We start from the raw sequence: 20,185 nt of genomic DNA, 5'->3' as shown, positions 1-20,185 counted from the left end.
TTGGAATTAGAATTAATTCAAAGCCTGACTTCTCAATTCGGCCCAAACTAGGCTCGACCCGCTTAGCTTGTAAATCAAATATAAAATCCCCTTTTATGATCTTTGCCACCACACTTTTATTTCTATGTTTTTAATATGTATTATTCTTTAGTATGTTATTCGAAATGTATAACAAAAACAAAGAAATAAAAATTTTTAGTCTAAAACTCAAAGTTTATTTGAAATTTTATAGGTTGGAATCGGATTTGATTTGAAGCCCAACTTGTTAATTCAACCCAAACTAGGCAACTTGCTTAGCTTACAAATCAAATATAAAATTTCCTTTATGACCTTTGCCACTACACTTTTATTTATTTATCTTTTTATTTTTACGTGTATTATTTTAGTATGTTATTTGAGATGCGTGACAAAAACAAAATAATAAAAATAAATACTTGTGATTTCAATTTCTAACAAAATCAATGAGATATCTTAGATAATCAAAATCGTTATATGGTTTTATTAACTCAAAATTTTAAAATAAATATAATGCAAAAAAAATTTATTGTGCTGTCTTGATTTGTACATTGAAAATATCTTAGTTTATTTTATAAGTTTCATAATTAATATTATAATTTTCCCATTTATTAAATAATATCTAAATAAAACTTAAAATTAAAAAATATAAATTAGACCTATATTTAAGCCCGGAGTCAAAGCCTGAATACTGAACCTGAGGTCCATTGAGCCTTACTTTGGGCCTTGAATTTGAGAGAACGGAGGTGGCCTGCATTTAATTCTCCAATCGAAAAGCCCTCTCGACCCACCCGAAACCTGAATATTGGGCCTTGGGGCGGGCCGCAAGCCCGAATTTACAGTTCTACGTCGTCTCTTCGCGCTTACTCTCATATATAAAGGCCCAAAAGCAGGGAAAAGCATATGAACGTAACCCTCGAATGAGTCTTCAGATCTTTTTTTGGTCCTAGGAAATATCCCTAATCTTCCCAATCTCTCCGGTGAGGTAGTCTCCGAATCTCCCAATGTCCTTTCACCGGGGTTTTTTTTCCATTTATTTTGTCTGGTTCTGTTTGATTAAATTTAGATCTAGGGTTCCGTTGTCTCTATTATTGACTTTTATTTTGGGGGTTTTCCCCGTATTATGTGACGATCAGACATCTTTGATCATGTATCTAGTCCCGGGAAAACGTAAGAATATTATGAAATTTCTTTTTATTCCTGTCAATATTTCTAGCAGGGGCTTTTTTTGGGTGTTTGTTCTAAATTTGATTTGGAGTGTTTTGTTTTTTACTTAATTCTGAAATTGGTGGATTTTGGTTTTAAATTGTTTTTTAGGTTATTATTTGCTTTGTTCTACGGGGTTTTTACTTGATTTCTGAAGGTAGCGATTCCTTTTTCTGCATTGATTCTAGGCTTCGTCAATTGGTGTAGGCATCTGAATATTTAGTTGTAGGCATCAGAGCAGAATGTGAGGTTAATTAAATCTATTTGGCTGCTTTCCTTCACCCTCGATTCTTGTTAATCGATGAAAGGTTGGCCTCATGAGCGAATATCACAGCATAACATCTTTCTATTGTCTTTTGGTCGTTTTTGTTGGTTATTTATCAATTGTAATAACTGTGACACGAATCAGACACAGTTTGATTGCTCTTACTATATTTCTAGGCAAAATATCATTGGGAAAAATGGATTAATGGGTTTTTCAATTTGAGGTATTGAATCACTCTTCCCCTTGATCCACTGTTAGATAATCACGGGCAGAAGCTTAAAGGATTGTAAAAATTTCAGGAAAGTCTTCCCTTGGATGTGTTTTCCATAAAATATTTCCGTAGCCCATTTTAGATGGAAGGAAGTGATGACAGGTTTCATTGAGGACATTTTATAAAATGACCACATCTCCTGATGTATGAACACCATAAATAGTGGTTTTCAAGAATAATGTGTCTCGTATGCTTTCTGGCTTTTTTGCCTCTTGTTAATACAATCTATGCTTATTTATCAAAAAAAAAAAAAAAAAAAAGAATAATGTGTCTTGCACTTTGGTTCTTTGTGATGAGTTGAGTGCATAACTTAAATTCTTACTTGCAGATTTTTCATCCAGTTGCTTCTGAGGAGCTCATTCAGGTCATGGTTTCATCAGCACATTGTTGTGAAAAAACTAACTTCTTTGATTCGACAATCCATCTCCATGAAAAGGACCCTTCTTTCTTTTTATCGAGAAAAAGACTGAAAGTATCGCATTCTGCACATGACAACTCAGTGTCACACTTATGTATTGGCAATTTTGATGTTGCCTTGCCTTCACAGCCAAGCACCCAAGAGTGTACATTGTATGGGTACTGTATCTGTCCGATGTCATTAGTCTATTCCTCTCGTGTTATTCTAAGATGACCAGTTCTAATATCTTCTAACTTTATTATTTTTTTTTTTGTCTTTTTTATTTTTGTGATATTTCTTGATGATGCCATTTTAGCTCAGAGATTGTTCAGGCCTCATCTTGTTGCAATTCTGATGAGCAAGTTGGTTCATATTCTGCAATGGAGATGAGCTGCCGGTCTAATGGCAATACTGATGATATTCTGCAATCTTGTAATATTGGGGGGACTTTGAACCAGGACAGGGGTGGCTCTGGATATGCCCCTCCTCCTTTTGTTGGTGGATGGATGTACATCAATGAACAAGGGCAAATGTGTGGTCCTTACATTCAGCAGCAGTTATACGAGGGTTTATCTACTGGTTTTTTACCTGATGAGCTTCCTGTGTATCCTGTAGTGAATGGGAATTTAATCAATCCTGTACCGTTGAAATACTTCAAGCAGTTCCCGGACCATGTTGCCACAGGTTTTGCATATTTGAGTGCTGGCATCTCAGCCACAATAAGGCCTACAAATTTGACTGCACACAGACAAGATGGCACTGTTGAGTCTGCTGCTCTGGATAAGGGTTATTTGCAGTCAGCATCCCAGCCATGTGTCAGCCACAGTGTTTATGGATTTGACGGGCAAATGCCAAACACTGAAGCAGCAAACTGCAGTACTTCAAATCCACATCTGGTATTGCAACTTTCATTGGTTTTCTTCTTTCAGTGGAGTCCCTAGTTTTTCTCTTCACTGTATGAAAAGCATCTTTCAGTATTTATGCGGTTATTGAATTTTTGTTTTGTTTTTGTTTTTCTTTCTTTTTTAATGTATAAATCCCAGTCAGGTGAAGCATCGTGTTGGTTGTTTGAGGATAGTGAGGGAAGGAAACATGGGCCACATTCTTATGCAGAATTATATTCTTGGCATCATTATGGATATCTTAGCGATTCATCAATGGTGAGCTATGGAACTTTAATATTATGATAGAATTTACTATGAGGATATGGATGTCACTAGTTAAAAAATGAAAATCCTTCCTCTTCAGCATGCTGTGTGTACATGTTTACTTAATCGAATAAATAGTCGAAGCTTGAATTGCTCCATTGTAGCACCTTGATCACATTCAAGAGTTGTACATGATGATTGCATTATTTCTTAAAAATTGGACACTTAAAGGCATTGCATTGCCATTTAGTCTGGCCTTTGATAAATTTCTTCTGTGGCTTGGTGTATCCTGGGCTATGCTGACAAAATATCCTTGAGCCCATGCAAGGTTCAAGATCTTGAGTTGAAATAAGAGGGTCCCATTGTTTTGGAAAGGAAGGCATTGAGCTTTATGTCTGTACTTGTATCTGTATGGAAATTGGAGGCTTCCAATATTATGGTTCAATGTAACTATTTTGGGCACCCCCTCCTCCTCTACCCTTTTCTGCTTCCCTAGTAATATATGAGGGTAGTGAAGGATTTTCATTGTGATTTTACTTGTTTAATATGGTCTCTCATTTGAAAAATATCTTACTTATTAATGCATGTTTAAGGAGCACCTTTCTCTATTTGATTTATCCTTTAGTGAACTGGTGGATGTCTGTGCTTGTTATGTAGCCTCTTACTTTTTCTATGTGATTATTTCTTGTGCAGATATACCATGCCGAAAATAAGTGCGGTCCTTTCACTTTGCTATCTATGCTAAATACATGGCGAACTGATAGACCTGAAACTAACCCCTTATCTGATGGCGAAAACAATGAGACTGGTTCTTCTCTAAACTTGATGTCTGAAATTGCAGAAGAAGTTTCTTCCCAACTTCATTCTGGAATAATCAAAGCTTCTCGCAGAGCTTTGCTAGATGAGATAATCAGCAACATAATCGCAGAGTTTGTTGCTTCAAAGAAAGCTCAGAGACTGCGTAAGCTAGAAACTGCTAATCAGACTTTCAACATGTGCTCTGATGGAAGAATGGTAATGTATTCAAATGCCAAAGGGATTACTGATGCTGTCACATTTGTATTGAATGTTAACTTAACTCTCTTTCTCTCTCTCACTCTTTCTCTTCAACAGTCTGAAATTATTGGCAGTAGGAAGAACTCTGTTGCTCCTGGAGGTGGAACAGCACTCTCTGACCAGACATGTCTTATAAATGAAACTCCTAAAGAGTCTTCAGCAAAAATCAAATCTGTAGGAGGCATAGAAAACTTTCAGCATGCATGTATGGTTGTTTGCAGAACAATTTTTGACTCTTGCATGCAAGTCATGTGGAATGCCGTCTTTTATGCTCCTGTTGCAGAATATTGCTCTACCTGGAGAAAGAGGAAGCGTTGGTCTGGTCATCCTAGGATCATGCATCCTGCTGTTGAACAGGCCATGCTGTTTAGGGATAATGTTGAGAAGAGTGAAAAGCTAATTGATGAACCTGTAAGTTGTCAGTGTTGCTGCATTGAGTTGTGTTTGTTCTTGTTTTAAGATTGTGCCTGGATGATGTTTCAATTGGTTTACAGTTGCAAGAAGAGCACGAATATTCTGTTTGTGAGGTAGACTGCCCTCCTGGATTTGGACTGGTGATGACGGACCAAGATATCCATATCCAATCATCTGTTGGTTTGTCTTCTTCTACTGTGGAAAGAATCCCTTTTAAAGAGAAGAGACCATCTGACAATAGTCAACCTTATGATGACATGCAATGTATAGTAGAAACTGTACAAAATGAACTCCAGTTGTCTGCAAAGATGATGTTGGTGGAGTGTGTTGAAGCTTTCATAGAGGAGGAAGTAATGAATCTAATTGATTCTTTTAAAGATAAAAAATTGAAAGAGGTAATTATTGAATTCAATTGTTTAATTTTTACCACTTGAAGCCTATTTTTTTTTTTTCATGAAGTCAGACAAGCTCTGAGCATGCAGTTCATTACAGTCCTTATTGGATATCAGGGTTATTACTTATATTTTCTGTTTATGGTCAACTTCATCATATGGGGTATCGTACTTCTTGTTGCAGGGTACTTCTGATTTTTCTATCCAATGTCCCCATGCTAATGAAGATGCTTCTTCTGACATGGTTTCTGGTTTAAGGATGGAATCAAATGTTGCAGAGATGATTTTATCTGTTGATTCTTGCACTCCACAACAGTCACCGACAGATTTTCATCTGCCTAATAATGCTTCTGTATCTGTGTCTGAACATTTTATGTCCAAACTTAATAAACTATGCACAACAGATGATGTGGTTGATGACCAAGACATAGATGAGCCACCACCTCCCGGATTTGAGTACAATTCTAGAACCTTTGTTCCATCTCAAATTTGTAGATTCCGACCATCAAGTTCAGATGAGTGTACTCCTATCATTGGAGAATATGTAGCATTGGCCTTGTGCCGACAGAGGCTGCATGAGGATGTACTTCAAGAGTGGAAAGACTTGTTGGTTGAAGGCACTCTTGATCAGTTCTTTGCATCATGGTGGACTTCCAAGCAACGATGTGATTCTACTGGCTGTGAGGTACTGAATCTTTGTTCCTATTGCTTGTTTCTCCTAAATTATTGAAGTTTTCCTATAATATCTAACTTTAATTCTGTAGGCATAGTTATGTCTTGAAGGTTCTGTACTTTAGAATTGTGCTTGATGCTTATGCCTTTATTTCAGGAAGGAGTCTCTAATTCAAATAAAGAAAAACCTTGTGACAGTTCTGCTGCATCTGACCAACGTAGGGAAAGAACAAAGGATCGTCACAGTTTGGGCTCTCCAGAATTATCTCTGGTGATTGGCAAATACACATACTACCGGAAGAAAAAGTTGGTTCGCAAGAAGATAGGATCTTTGTCTCACGCTGCAGCTTCTGTGGACTCTGGATCACAGGATCAACTGATGGAGAAGTCAAGGAAACAGGATGTTCCTGGAGATGTGTCTGAGATAACAGAAGTTGAAATGGGAATCTTGAAACGTAGAAAGATTGGGCTAAATACATGCCACGCAGAAGATAATTCATTGCAAGCCATTGTTCCAAGTACTTTGCCTGGTGATTCCTCATCTGTCAGGATTAAACCCAATCGAAGGTCAACAAAGTGTGCTCATGTGGTTCGAAGTATGTCACTTGCCCTGATTTAGTAGTTTATATTCTAGATGAGTATTGCTTATCTCAATAATAGTAAGTTACTAACTGTTAACTATTTCCTCCAGATGGTGAGGTCATAGAAGATGATCTAGCATGTGGTAGAGAGGAAGCCTCACCTTTTGCAGAGGATTGTGATTTCGTTGATAAAGTTGTTAATAGTAATGGTAATGGTCATGATGTTGGAAATCTTAAAGAACTTGCTGGTGATGGCTCCAAAAAGACAAAATGTAGGTGTCTTGGTTTTACCCCTCTCTGGATCATTTTACTTTTTTTTTTCCTGTTATTTTTACTCTTAGAATAGTTATTTGATGTTTCTTCCTTTTATGGATTGTCCTGTTGATGCCTATAGCAACTAAGGTTTCAAAGAAGAAAAGGAAGGATTTAAAGGATGTCCCATCATCACGTTCTGCCAAGGTATTGAAACCAGCAAATGGTGCTGCCAAGCAAGATACGGGTAGACAGGTTGCAGTACACAAGAGCAAGTTCTCTAAATCCAAAACATTAAATCCCTGCCTCAGATCTGTGGGATGTGCTCGATCTTCTATCAATGGATGGGACTGGCGAAATTGGTCACTGAATGCCAGTCCCACTGAAAGAGCTCGTGTTAGGGGAATTCACAAAGCTCAGTTTGCCTGTGATCAGTATTTTCGATCTGAGGTTGTTTCATCCCAATTGTCAAATGTTAAAGGTCTTTCTGCAAGAACTAACAGGGTTAAGATGCGCAATCTTCTTGCTGCGGCAGAGGGTGCTGACCTTTTGAAAGCTACTCAGTTGAAGGTGATTGAAGCCTGAAGTTTGTTTTGGGATGTGTCTGATATTGCATCTGATCATTATAATATTTTTTTTATTTGTTTTTTCAGGCGAGGAAAAAGCGTCTACGTTTTCAACGAAGTAAGATACATGATTGGGGTCTTGTGGCTCTAGAGCCTATTGAGGCTGAGGACTTTGTCATTGAATATGTAGGAGAACTGATACGCCCTCGGGTAAGTTTGTCTTAATCTTTTCTGTTGCTGGGTTTATTATGTTAGTTATACAGCTTAATGCAACTAATTCATCTTTTGCTCTCAGTTCGATTCCATTATACGCATGCTTTTAATAAACATTTTGTGCCAGAACGTCTTAATTTCACTGGTTATTTATGTACACTGGTGTGCTTTCTGAATTCACAGATATCAGATATACGTGAACGTCTTTATGAGAAGATGGGAATCGGAAGCAGTTATCTTTTTAGACTTGATGATGGTTACGTTGTAAGTAAAGCAACATTGATGCAAAGAGGGAATCTTATCTTTTTGTTTTAAGCTTTTATTACTGTTTCTAGTACTATTGGTTAAGTGCTCCTGCCTTCCTTAATGTCTGATAATATTGGTCCCTGATATGTAGGTTGATGCTACAAAGCGTGGTGGAATTGCTAGATTTATTAACCATTCCTGTGAGGTTGTTTCTTACAGTAACTTTTTGGATGAAATAAAATCTATAGTTAAATATTGTCCTTCTTAACGATAATTTTCTTGCAGCCTAACTGCTACACAAAGGTTATTAGTGTTGAGGGTGAAAAAAAAATTTTCATTTATGCTAAACGACAAATAACTGCTGGTGAAGAGATTACTTACAACTACAAATTTCCTTTGGAGGAGAAAAAGATTCCGTGCAATTGCGGTTCTAAGAGGTAAAGATGAAATGTAACTTTACCTTTACCCGCCCAACTATCTTTAAACTTATTCCAAGGTGTGACATTTATAAGAGATCACAGCCTAATTGCTTGAAGATTATTTAATTGGGAAAAGTATGTTTTGGTGCATACTTGCAAAAAAATATAAAAAAGAGGAACCCTTGTGAAATAATTAAAATTTTCTGCACTCACAAATCAAAATTAGTATCCATTCAAGTCAATGGTAGTACTTATATGACTAAAAGGTAGTACCTTGGTTCCACCTTTGATTGAAAAGGGCACAACATCCTAATTATTTTGAGTTGAATGTACCTAGGTTTGGATTTTACATCTCAAGGTTCCTTTTTTTCCTTATTTTTTGAAATGTGTGCACCAAAAAACACTTTTCCCTATTTTATTAATAGACATTTCTGTTGTATATAAACAAAATAGGAAAAACAGAAATGTCTACAAATACAATATATAGACATTTCTGTTATTTTCTCCTGTTCATAGTTATTCTGCCTTCCTATAAAAAGTTGATTATTTTAGAACTATTAATTTATTTCACATTATGGCTTTGTATTTTTTTTCCTGTGTTTATTTGCCTAGTTCTTTCTTTTTGGTGATTTAATATTTAGATTTGCATGCAATCTTAGCTTGAGGGCTCATATTTCCACTCACAAAAAAATATGCCTTCTCTTATTTTCTAAGACTTATGCTACAAATGGCTCATAATTTCATCGTCTTGACTGGGTTAGTAATATATCACTAAGCTGTTTTTTCTCTAGGTTGAATGACAGTCGTACCTATTTTCTAATCATTGCCTTTGCTGTTCTATAAATTTGGTTGTATCAGTTTTAAGTTTGAATTCCACTCACAATGAGATGCTCTGTGATAGTAGAAATTGTATGTCTTGTTTTAAATTGATTTTTTCCTTTCTTCTGACTGGTGAATGAATTTCTGGCTCTTACTAATGTGCAAACTGAGCATTAGTAATGACATTTCTATTTATTTGTTATTGTTTAATCACTCAATCGTTTCATTCAGGTGCCGTGGATCATTGAATTAGAAATTGTTGAGTTGGCTCTCGTGGTATGTTCTGAACATATTTGTTTCTTTAGGTGAAATTTGTTTAGTGTTCAATTTTATTTTCTCTTATTTGTCATGAAATGTTTTTGCAGGCCATTCTCTGAAGTTCTGCTTCTCATGTTGTAGGGTTGACTGCAATTGATGTCATAGGTATGCCATTACTTTTTAGTTTTATTTATCGTTTTTTTTAAGCTCAGCTATGTTTTCTGTGTGTTAATGTGATTTCAATGATTGGTAGGATCTATCATCATAATGTTAGTGTCAAATGTTTGATTGTTGAGAGAGAACTTCAATTGGTTTGGTTTGTTTCATTTTTTTCGGCTTTTGAGATGCTAACATTATTGTGGTTTGACTGATGTCAATTTGGCTTCCTATTAAAAATTTCATTGATAAAATTTTATTGTCTTTATAGTTTATAGCATTTAATGACACAAGCAGAGAGAGACTTTGTTAATTATTACTCTTCATATTATTACCTTTTTTTTGTTGTTTCTATATCATGCCCCAGAGGTAAAAGTTCTAATAGTCTCATCTTTCAAAAAATTGCATTAAGGACTAGGTATTTCTCAACCACTTGTTATTGACCTATACATGTGACACATCTATCCTGTTAAGTCGCTTATTGGCCTTTTGATGTGTTGCTTCTATCATTGAAATCGGCCTTGAACCTGAAATATTTACAGTATGTTTGGCAGTGATTCTAGGAAACGTTTCTACTCTTTTTAACACTTGAATACAAATTTTCAAGTGTTAGAAAGGTTAGAAACGTTTCCTAGAATCACTATGAAACGGGCCCTTAGTTATCTTAAGCTGCTGTTGAACTAGCATTGTCATTTGTGCTTCTTGATCCCACATCTAGATTTGCTGGTATTTCTCTTATGTGTGCTGCGTATCTGCAGCCCTAGATCTGACCTGCTGTTAATTTATGTAGCTGCTAGCTTCATTATTTTTTGGGCTGGAGCTACCATCCAATTAACTGTTAATTTATGCAGCAAAGAAATTTTCTTTCTTGTCAATGTGCTCTGCAGCAACACCACTATGGTAACATCAGTGCTGCCTAATAAATATTTTCTTGAATTCTAAGCAATCATACAAGAAGTGGGAATATGATTCACTGCCTCATTATTTGATTATCACAAGCAACATAATTATTTCATGACTAAAATGCTTAGGCCATAGGTTCTAGTACTTGATAAATATTCCATAATTAATTTGATCTTATGATTTTGGTATTAGCTATATCAAACTTTATGAAAAATGGAAAATGCTGTAAGATGATTTGAGAGAAGAGTACATTGTATGTCTTTTCAGAACTATGATCAACTGCCTTTCTACCATTATTTTGAGGGTTGGACTTGCCATCCAAGCCTCCTGCTGATTTAGTAGCCAGGTAATTTCCTTGTCAAAGCACTTGGTAACATTAATCATAACAAATAAATATTTGCTTCAAGTGTTATTACCCTACAAGGAGTGGAAATATGAATCTAGCATAATATTCCTTTGCTTATCTTGAGCTGCATCATGGTTTTGGGACTAAAATGCTTTCTCCTTGATAGGTCGTAAGGTTCCAATTTTTGATAGATAATTCTAAACTCAGCTTGATTTTATGGTCTTAGCATTATTTGTCAAACTTTATGGAAAACGGATTCTGTTGTAAATGAATTGAGAGAAGAATGTCACATTTGACAAGTTGACATGTAAAAGTGGGGGTAGGAATTCATCAAATGTTGGGTGTGGATTCCTTATGCTTTTCCTTGAGCTAAATGTTAGAAAAATTCTTGTTAAGCTAGCAATGACTCTAAAATTTAACAAGGTGTGAAATCCATTTTATAGGTGGTCAGGAGTTCAAACCCCTAATTTATTGATTCCACTTCCAAGCTCAAAGAAAGCTACCATGAGGGTAGCATTGCTTGTTTCCTCTGATTTATTGAACTCACACGCAGGCCTAAAGAAGTCTGACATGAGGCTGGTTGTTTTTTTCCGATAAGTAAACACACATATATTAGCAAAAGGCAAAGCGCCGCATAGCATACAGGGAGTATACGAGGCGACGAAGGCCTCACAACAAAAAGACCAAAAATCAGCAAAAACCCACCAGCCCTTAACTGGAGGCTATCCACTCCAGGAAACCTATAAGGGAACGAGGCTCCGCACCATTATACAATTTTGCCCACCCCCACATATTACAAACAAAAGTATACTTAACTTTCTGTATAGCTAACTCCCCCCCCCTGAATGCTAATCTATTCATTTCCTTCCACACCGTCCAAAAAATAAATAACGGTATGGATTTCCAAATTTTCTTCCTCTTTTTACCCACAAATGAACCCTTCCAGTTGATAACCGCCTCCTTTACAGTTTCTGGAAAGACCCATTGGGCTCTAAACAGACTAAGAACCACCCCCCACAACACTCTAGCCACTGTACAATGAATAAGAAGATGATTAACATTTTCCTCATCACTACTACATAAATAACACTGATTAGGAATCTGCCATCCTCTCTTTTGAAGCCTATCAATAGTAAGAACCCTCCCCCAAGTAGCTTCCCACGCAAAAAACGCTAGCTTGGAAGGAACGTTCTCCACCCATATGCCTTTTTTGGGAAACAAAGAGGTACCATGGCTGGTCAGCAGCCCGTACGCATCCTTGACGTCAAACTTCCCATGTTTTCCCCCCTTCCATAGGACCAAGTCCTCCTCCAAGTTAATTCTTTGACTCCTTAGGATTTGAAGCAATTCGTCAACCAAGGACATGAAGCTGGTTGTTGGGGCTAAAGTCCAAATAAGTTTGGTATAAATTGTTGGTGGATTATCTAACAATTTAAGCTTTTAGTCAAATTGTTAACTGAACATTAAGCTTTTAGGTCAATTGCTAGTTTAACAATTCTAAGCAGGACCAGTTGCTGGAAACAAATGGGTGAAGCTTATTATCTTCCCAATCATAATATTTGATCATTTGGATTCTGAGATTTGTCAGTTTGAATCATCTACTAATACGGTCTTATTTCATATGAATATGAGCTATTCTTTGCTTGTAGTATTGGTACTATGGATTGCAACTGATACAATCGTATTGCATGTGAAGGTAATGAACTTGCATGGCTTAGTGGCAGTAAGTTGAAATTTGCATGGTTGCCAGGCTGAGTGCTCCCTCACATGGGAGAAAGAAAAAGGGGAGAGCTAATTTCTCAAACCAGGGCGCTATTTTCTTTTTGAAATAATCAGACTAGGTTTAGAATATAGGATTGTGCGATCTGTCCCTGGGACATACTTCTGTGTAATATGGAGGTTTATAAGAATCGTAAACCCTGAAACTGGCATTTGGTCTTCCCCTCAGGGCCCCAAAGTAAAATATGTGAGATCTACAAGGTTACTTTACCATAGGTTGTACAAATTTTTTGATCCAAAAGCCTACATTTATGATTTTATGCAATGTTACCATGAGAAAACTGATTTATAGAACACAGTAAAATTGTTTTAATAACTGAATGGGTTACATTGGTAGTGGAATGTGCTAGGTGTTGGAATGAATGGATTAAATTTTCTGATAAAGTATGCATAATTTTTTATCAGTGATTCATATCATTTATGGAAAAAAAAGAATAATTGAATGCATCATTTATACATAGTTTCAAGGACATCCATATTTACTATTGCATTTCTTTTTCTTTTAACATATGGTGCAGTGTCTTTTAACTGCAATAGGTTCTTGTTTATGTAAAATAATGTTTTAAGTCATCTGCATCTTATGGAGTGAACTGGGTGAATTCTTTTCTTCCTCCACCAGAAATCTTCCATCTTTTTCCAGTACTAAATCAAAGCAGTCTTAACCAAAGCAAAAAAAGAAAACTATTTTATGGTGGCGACTTTGATGTTAGAAATTCTCTGTTCAGCTTTTCAATTCAAAAGTTTATGTAAATGGGTCTAATACTAATGCAATCTTGTTTCTTTATAGTTTGATACACTTGGAGGAGCTGGGAAATTAAGTTTTAGAATGCCCCTCAATTGCCTCTGCAGCTGCTTGGTTTTCTTGGCTGTTGTGACTGTTGTTACATCACGAGATGGAAGAGTTGCAGCAGAGTTGTTATTTGGTAGGGTTTATACATCATTTGTACGTGTCTGGCATCAAACCGTCTAAATTTAAATATTATTATCATCAATTTTATGCTAATTTGTACATTTAGGTATAATTTAAACATTGAGGATGCATAGTTATAAAAGATGAGGATTTATAACACCAAAAAAATAAAAATAAAAATTGTGAGTGTTGTTGGCCTGCAAGTGATGTATAGGTGATACAACAAACTTGCAGCGATAGTGACACCCTTCAATAGTGATTCTCACCTGGGCTGTCCTGCAGAAAACTGTGGTTCACAGTTCAACTGGAATGTCAACTTCCAAAATGGAATTTCTGCCTATACTTATATGCTTGGTTGTGGCGTTAGCTGTGATACTTAACAAATTGTCTTAGTGGAAGCCAATGCCTCTGGAAGTAGAATTAATTATTCAACTACATCCCTATGCTCCTAAAGTTTTCTGAAAGATGAAATCTCCATAAATCTGGATCAGCAAGCAGTATGTTGTTTCTCAGAATTTTACATCAATTTTGTTTTCTAAGAAAAAAAGCAACCCGGAAATTGAAATAGGGATATTACTAAATGGGATATAACATGGATTCTAAGCTTTGTGGTTAGATGCCTCAGCTGTTTTTAAATAAAGGATCATGCTTAAGTGGTGGGTGTTGATGCATTCTTTATGGTGTTTCAGGTTATGAAATTTGGTGATGTTTCCGATTAGAGATTTTTGCGTACCTGTCGGATGATAAAATACTGACTTGTGCATTCTTGTAGATATCTCACAGTTGCAGATGAGTTTCTCCTCTTAGAAACAGTAAATCGGTTTATTGTTTTAGTTCCTTACATGACCTTATTGGAATATCAAATTTTTTGTATGGATATGCCATATTTCATTTATTCTATATATACAAATTAACTATTTTACATTGCATGGGACTAGTGTTTGTAAATTCTTATTTCCAATTGTGAAGACTTTTTAATCCCTATCAGCACCCTGAAATGTCTTTTAGCTGTTTGTTTCAAATATTTTCATGCCATCCAAAAACTAATACTTGTAACAGAAATGACTTGGGAAGCTGCCAACCAATTGATTTGTTTGATTTCTCCATATCTTGTTTCTGTTACAACTTTGGGAGACTTGAGTTTTAGGCCCATGGATCTTTACCTACCCATGACCTCTGACCATTCAAGTATGTTGAATTCCAGACATTTAGATACAAATTACGGGCTGTTAAGTCTAGCTCAGCAATGCACATTTCTCAGGTTTGAATTTAAAAAACGTCATTGAGTTTTATTTTTTTTAAAAGAACGGAAATAGAAAGCTCATATTCCTTTCAAATGGAGCTACTTTTTCATTAGTGGATAGACTGAGTGGTTAGGAATTTCAAGTGATGAATGAGGGGAATCTTTGTACAGTTTATAAGTCAATGGAGATAATTGTCGAAGAAAAAGCATGTGACAGCAATAGAAGGAAGAGATATTGATCATGTGTTTTCCAGAAAAGAATTCATTTGGGTGGGCTTGAAATGAAAAAAAAGGGTCTTTTTTTTTTTACTTTTAAACTCAGGGACCGGGCAAGAAAGATTTGATCGAGAACCAATCTAGTGCGCTTTCTATTAGTTGATTTGCATAATTAGTTAACCACGCCTACCTGCTAATTGGGGATGTTGTTGGGTAGTCACCAGCAGCTTACTGGGGTAGTTTTATCGTGTTGTTTTTGTCTTCCAACTTCCAAATTCTCTAATTTTAACCATTCTCCTTTTTTCTTCCTTTTTTTTGTTCGGTTTCTTTTGGTTGCAGGAGTAATTATCCATATTGCTGGAGGCAGTCTATGTCTATGTTTGTCTTCTTGGTATGTATTTTGTTACCCTCTCTTTTGTCATTTTCTCAGCACCCAAATTCATCTGTACTCTATGAGCTTCCCCACCCGAAACAAAAGTTAATTAATAATCAATTTCAAATAAGGGTGGAATGTTGTCCGGTTGGGTTGAAGAGGAGTTAATAATAGAATGATCACAGTGGAGGCGGACAAAGAGAAGACTAAAGTGAAGCATCATTGTTGTTGTAAGGAGAGAGAACGGCATTGGCATCATATTATAGAAAATATCATCCGGCCACACGATAACATTACTGAAAAATAGTAATAAACCAAACAAGAAAAACAGGTCATATTTAAAGCCTGAAAGCCTGAGTTGCTATCTGGTAAACACACCAGTGGACCACTGACTTTGATATATGCCTATGCATTTCTGGGTGGCATGTATGCTTGGTGGTTCACTACAAAAGTCATTAAATTGGTATTTAGAAAAAATAGACAATAAGAAAAATATAAATAGCATTCTTTCTTTGCTCTAGTCAATGATATACCAGAAGATAGAAGCTTGATAGTGAAGACAATAGAGCATGTCAACAAATTTACTCAAACTCATCATTAAACCGATCTTAACTCAAATGGAAGAGTAAAGGGTTCTGAAAATGCTTTATCCTTTGTTGCCGGTTCGAATCCGGTAGATCGGTATATTATGTTGCTAGTTGTATCTAGTGGAGTAGATTGGTATAATCAGATAATCGGAACTGCTGTGAACTGTACATGATACCTAGAGGGCTTGGACGGCTCAATTCATTTAAGGCCGTCAAGAGTTGTTAGTAGATTAGAACTTAATAGAAACTTAATAATAGTAATTTTTGGTTAACGCCAAATAACTTTTCTTACACATTCTAGTGTAAGGGCCATGATCGAATTTCATTTTGGCCGATTGGGAGGATGTTAAATACATTCATAGCCCATCTTGCTCTTTTCACTGTTTTCATGAGAATGTGCTTGTATTAGGCTGGACTGATTTTCAATAAGCTTTTTTTAAAGCTGAATAAAAGCTTTTGTACCGTTAATTACTTAAAAAATAACTTAATACCAAAGGTAGAAAAACATTAATTATCCTAGAAGCCTTATTTTGGCTTATGCAAAATTTTATTTCATATTTAGTGATACTTTTAAAATACCAAAATTGTCTTTTAAAAATTGTGATTTAGTTTCAATTTCTAACTAGCCAAAAGTAAGAAGTTATCTAGGCCTTAATAAAACTAGTTCGTATTAGTTGATTTGAATCTTCAAACTTTTTATTAAAGTTTTCCTTTAGTTGATTTAAATATTTTGATGTAATAAGATTAGGGATTGCGGTTTTAAATATGAAAAAGATTTTGAATTCGAATCTTCAAACTTTTATTAAAGTTTTCCTTTATTTTATTTAAACTTTTATATTATCAACATAATATAAAAAATTTGACTATACTAATTACTAAAATGTCAAAAGATATAAATATAATTTATTTTTCTTTTTATTATAGGATAGAATTTTAGAAGTTTTGTATAAATTTATCTTATTAATCATGTTTCATTGTAAAGGATTCAAACCAATTACATAAATTAAAATATTATATTGGCCTTCCTTGTCACATATTGAGAAGATGAAAGCATTGATTGTTGGGTGATTTGACATAGTTTGGGTTCGATCGATCAACAAACTGGTTGATCAACTACTAGCTATTGAGTTATTGTTGTCCAATCAACTCGATTGATTGCTTGATCGATTGGAGTTTAACCTCAACCTATTGAGGCTTAACTTAAATAAGTTGAAGCAAGGATTTGGTGGTTTTGAAAAATCAAATTAAGGTTGGGAAACCTTGGCTAATAGCTCCTCAACCTTTGAAAAACCTTTAAATAGATTTTAACCACATTAAAACGTAGGTTTTTCCTTAATCAATTTTTGATTCCATTTATAAAAGAATTAGAAACAATTTAACCCTTGGATGATTTTAGGTGCTTAAGGAAATATGTAATGCAATATAAAACTATTACATCAACAACCTTTGGATTCAAAATCACTTCATGTTACTTGCATTGCTTTTTGATTCTTTTAGTAACAGGGTAATCTATAACAATATGCCTTTTTTCACCATATTTAAAACATTCAACCTTTTTTCTATGGATTTCTTAAAGGAAGTTTTTTTTTTTTTTTTTTTTTTTTTTTTTTTTTTTTTTTAATTTTTTGTTTTCTACTCTTATTTTGAATTTGTTTTCTTTTGCATTTTTATAAAAGTTATACCTTTTTAGCAAACATTGAAAATTTTGATTTAGTGATAATTAGTTCATGCTCATCATCACACTTATTCTTTTCTTCTGAGAAGGCTTTTAGGACCACCTCTTTAGACCTTAGGGATGGTAGTCATTTTATGGGTTTGTAAATAACTTATAAGTTCATTTACTCTCATCATTTTTATATTTGTTTTCCTCTTTTAAGTCTCAATCTTTCAAGGAGAGATTTAAATATTTTTCTGATCATTTTAGACCTAGGAATTATTTTTCTTAGATTCAAATTAGAATTAACAATATCACTAAGTTTACTATATAACTCAAAGAAGGTCTCCACGTTTATACTTCTAAACTTAACAATCAACATTTATAGTTTTGAAAACTTTACAAAGGGAGCCCTCATGAGTTAGTGCTAAGATGTCTCATGCCTCTTTACCATAATTATATATGCCAACTATTGAAATTTATTAGGATTGATACTATTAGAAATACAATAAAGGCCTGTTGCATTCACCTTATTCCTTTCATTGTTCAAAAATTTCCACTATTTGCTTGGCCTTAATTTCACTAAAAAGGCTTCCATTATTGATAGGTTACCTAAATTCCATTGTATTCCATATCTTTGCTCCTTATATTTTCAAGAATAATTCCATTCTAACTTTCAAGTGGGGGTATTTATTCCCACCAAAGATTGAAGGGCAATTAATTGATGTAACCACTATTTGTGGTTCCATTGATCATGACAAGAAAGAATAGATTAAAATTTGATTTTTAAAACTTTAACTGACTTTGTTGTTTATAGGTAGTCCAAGCAATCATCCTTAAAGATAATAATTTTTATGCCACTTATTAATCAATATCCAATTTTCAATCATGATCAAGAGTTTATCAATCTCTTGTACTACTAAATCCAATCACACATTGACATAATGTGAAAGAACCATCTAGAAACCCTAGGTGATAAAAAAAAAAAACCATAATTGGTTCATCAATTACAAATAATTCATTAATTATGAGAAAAAAATACATGGTTTTATCTCATTAAATGTTCATACTCCCAAGAGTCTCATATTATGAGTATCGATACTCCTATTCCATGTCCTCTAGGTAATATCTACTAGATCTTTCAAAGACCTTATTAAGGTTTTAAGTGGTGTGAATCCTTGACCTTCTTGATGGTTAGAAATAGCCTTTCAAGAATTGCCTTGAAAGGTTTGAGAGATGGAGTTCTTAGGGTTCTAAAAATAACTATTATCTTCTCATGAGATGTTGGAACATTCCTTAGGGTATTTGACTGAACGTTTGAACGTCTTAACCTTTTTTTTTTCTTAAATGTTTCCAACTTTGTTTTTTGTGTTCTCCGTAATGGTACTTAGTAATCATATCATAGCCATTCCTTAAGCTCTAATAATTTTGAATGCATACATTACTAAACAATCACCAACTATGAAGTAGTCTAAAATTAATTTGAGACTGATAGGACCTAAGGAAGTATGTTACATCAAAGCCAATAAGAAAAAAAAAATAAAATTGCCAACTGAACCAAATATATCAACAAATTTTTATATGATATAAATATAAAATTTAAAAATATTCATATGAATGTCTGCAGTTTAGGAAAAGAAAATGGTGACAAAATTTGATATGATTCGTCCATACGACTTGATTGTGGATCAAACATTTTTTTTTACAAGTTTGGATTGAGTATAACATGTATAAGTCAAATTTATATCGACCTAGGTAATCCTTTTAATAAATGAGTAGTTTTTTTAACCTACATAATACGAATTTTACCTGAATTGACCCATTTAATAATCATATTGACTATCTTATTATAATTTTAAATTATTTAACTTATAATTAACTTATTTTTTGAATAAATAGGTTAATGGAGTCATGATACATTAATATATAAGACCTTGATCATTAAATAAGAATATTTAATTATTAAATGGGTTAAATGAGTTTCAAATATATTACCTATTTAATAATTAAGTGGTATCTGAGTTTAAGTTTTTAATTAGATTACTATTTGTTTCATGTTTGGATTGACATATTTAATAAAATGTATAGGTTTTGACATGATACTATATGACACATTGACACGACACGAATTACCACTCTTAATCTAGGAGATTGACAATGTTATTATAAAATTAAAAAATTAATGTGAAAAATTCATCATTCAAAGAAAGAAATATAAGAATATTTTTATTATAAATTGAAAAGAAAGAAACCTCTTTCGCGGGTTGAAGTTAGCCGCCCCATTGAATAAGGCTGTGAATCAAAGTCAACGCTGCACTTGCACTATGCCACGTGCATACTAAAAAATTACTGCTAAATTTTAATGACTTATTTTTTTGGATAATTGACCTTCATTCTTAACAGCCTCCTTTCAACACTTCCATATAATACATATATTCTTATATTTTTTTTTTGAATTTTATAAAAATATTTCATTTTGTATTTTATCATTAAAAAACTTAAGTCAAAACTAAGAAGCACCATTTTCATTGAATGGAGCGAGATGTTTAATCATGATGTCAACGCATACGGTTAGGGAAAAATTGTTCAAGGTATGACAGAGTTGTAATTTGGATAAAAAATATAATTCAATCCCATAACCCATGACTTATATTATTTGTAAGGATATCTCACTATTTGATTAAAAAAAAGTCAAAATTACCTTTTTTTTTTTGGTCTTTTTCTATTATTTCATTTGTGTGTGTGTGTTTTAAAAAATTTTTTAAATCTTTTTTTTTCTTTATTATTATTATTATTATTATTATTTATAATGTGAATATTAAATACTA

At 34.1% G+C, this 20,185-nt stretch overlaps 1 protein-coding gene across 5 annotated transcripts; it reads left to right on the top strand.

The window, feature by feature from the left end:
* Positions 1 to 935: 935 nt before the first annotated feature.
* On the top strand, positions 936 to 14,265 carry LOC117923530 (histone-lysine N-methyltransferase ATXR7). 5 transcript variants are annotated; one of them, XM_034841865.1, is made up of 20 exons: positions 936 to 1,000; positions 2,086 to 2,333; positions 2,471 to 3,050; positions 3,198 to 3,314; positions 3,996 to 4,316; positions 4,416 to 4,769; positions 4,853 to 5,167; positions 5,349 to 5,849; positions 5,994 to 6,432; positions 6,528 to 6,689; positions 6,812 to 7,239; positions 7,323 to 7,445; positions 7,632 to 7,712; positions 7,846 to 7,899; positions 7,980 to 8,131; positions 9,164 to 9,208; positions 9,298 to 9,355; positions 10,517 to 10,595; positions 13,162 to 13,297; positions 13,974 to 14,265. In XM_034841865.1, exons 2-16 carry the CDS (start codon positions 2,125 to 2,127, stop codon positions 9,183 to 9,185), a joined length of 3,858 nt encoding a protein of 1,285 aa, XP_034697756.1. In that variant the 5' UTR covers positions 936 to 1,000; positions 2,086 to 2,124; the 3' UTR covers positions 9,186 to 9,208; positions 9,298 to 9,355; positions 10,517 to 10,595; positions 13,162 to 13,297; positions 13,974 to 14,265. The 5 variants fall into 5 exon arrangements, with proteins under 5 accessions (XP_034697756.1, XP_034697757.1, XP_034697752.1 ...); XM_034841866.1 differs by lacking the exon at positions 10,517 to 10,595 and having other exon boundaries at positions 2,086 to 2,327; XM_034841861.1 differs by lacking the exon at positions 10,517 to 10,595.
* Positions 14,266 to 20,185: the final 5,920 nt, after the last annotated feature.

This window comes from Vitis riparia, chromosome 10, assembly GCF_004353265.1.
Source record: "Vitis riparia cultivar Riparia Gloire de Montpellier isolate 1030 chromosome 10, EGFV_Vit.rip_1.0, whole genome shotgun sequence".
In the NCBI taxonomy this organism is placed as follows: domain Eukaryota; kingdom Viridiplantae; phylum Streptophyta; class Magnoliopsida; order Vitales; family Vitaceae; genus Vitis; species Vitis riparia.
Note: the sequence above shows the minus strand (reverse complement) of the source record. Positions and strands in the feature narration are given on the sequence as shown.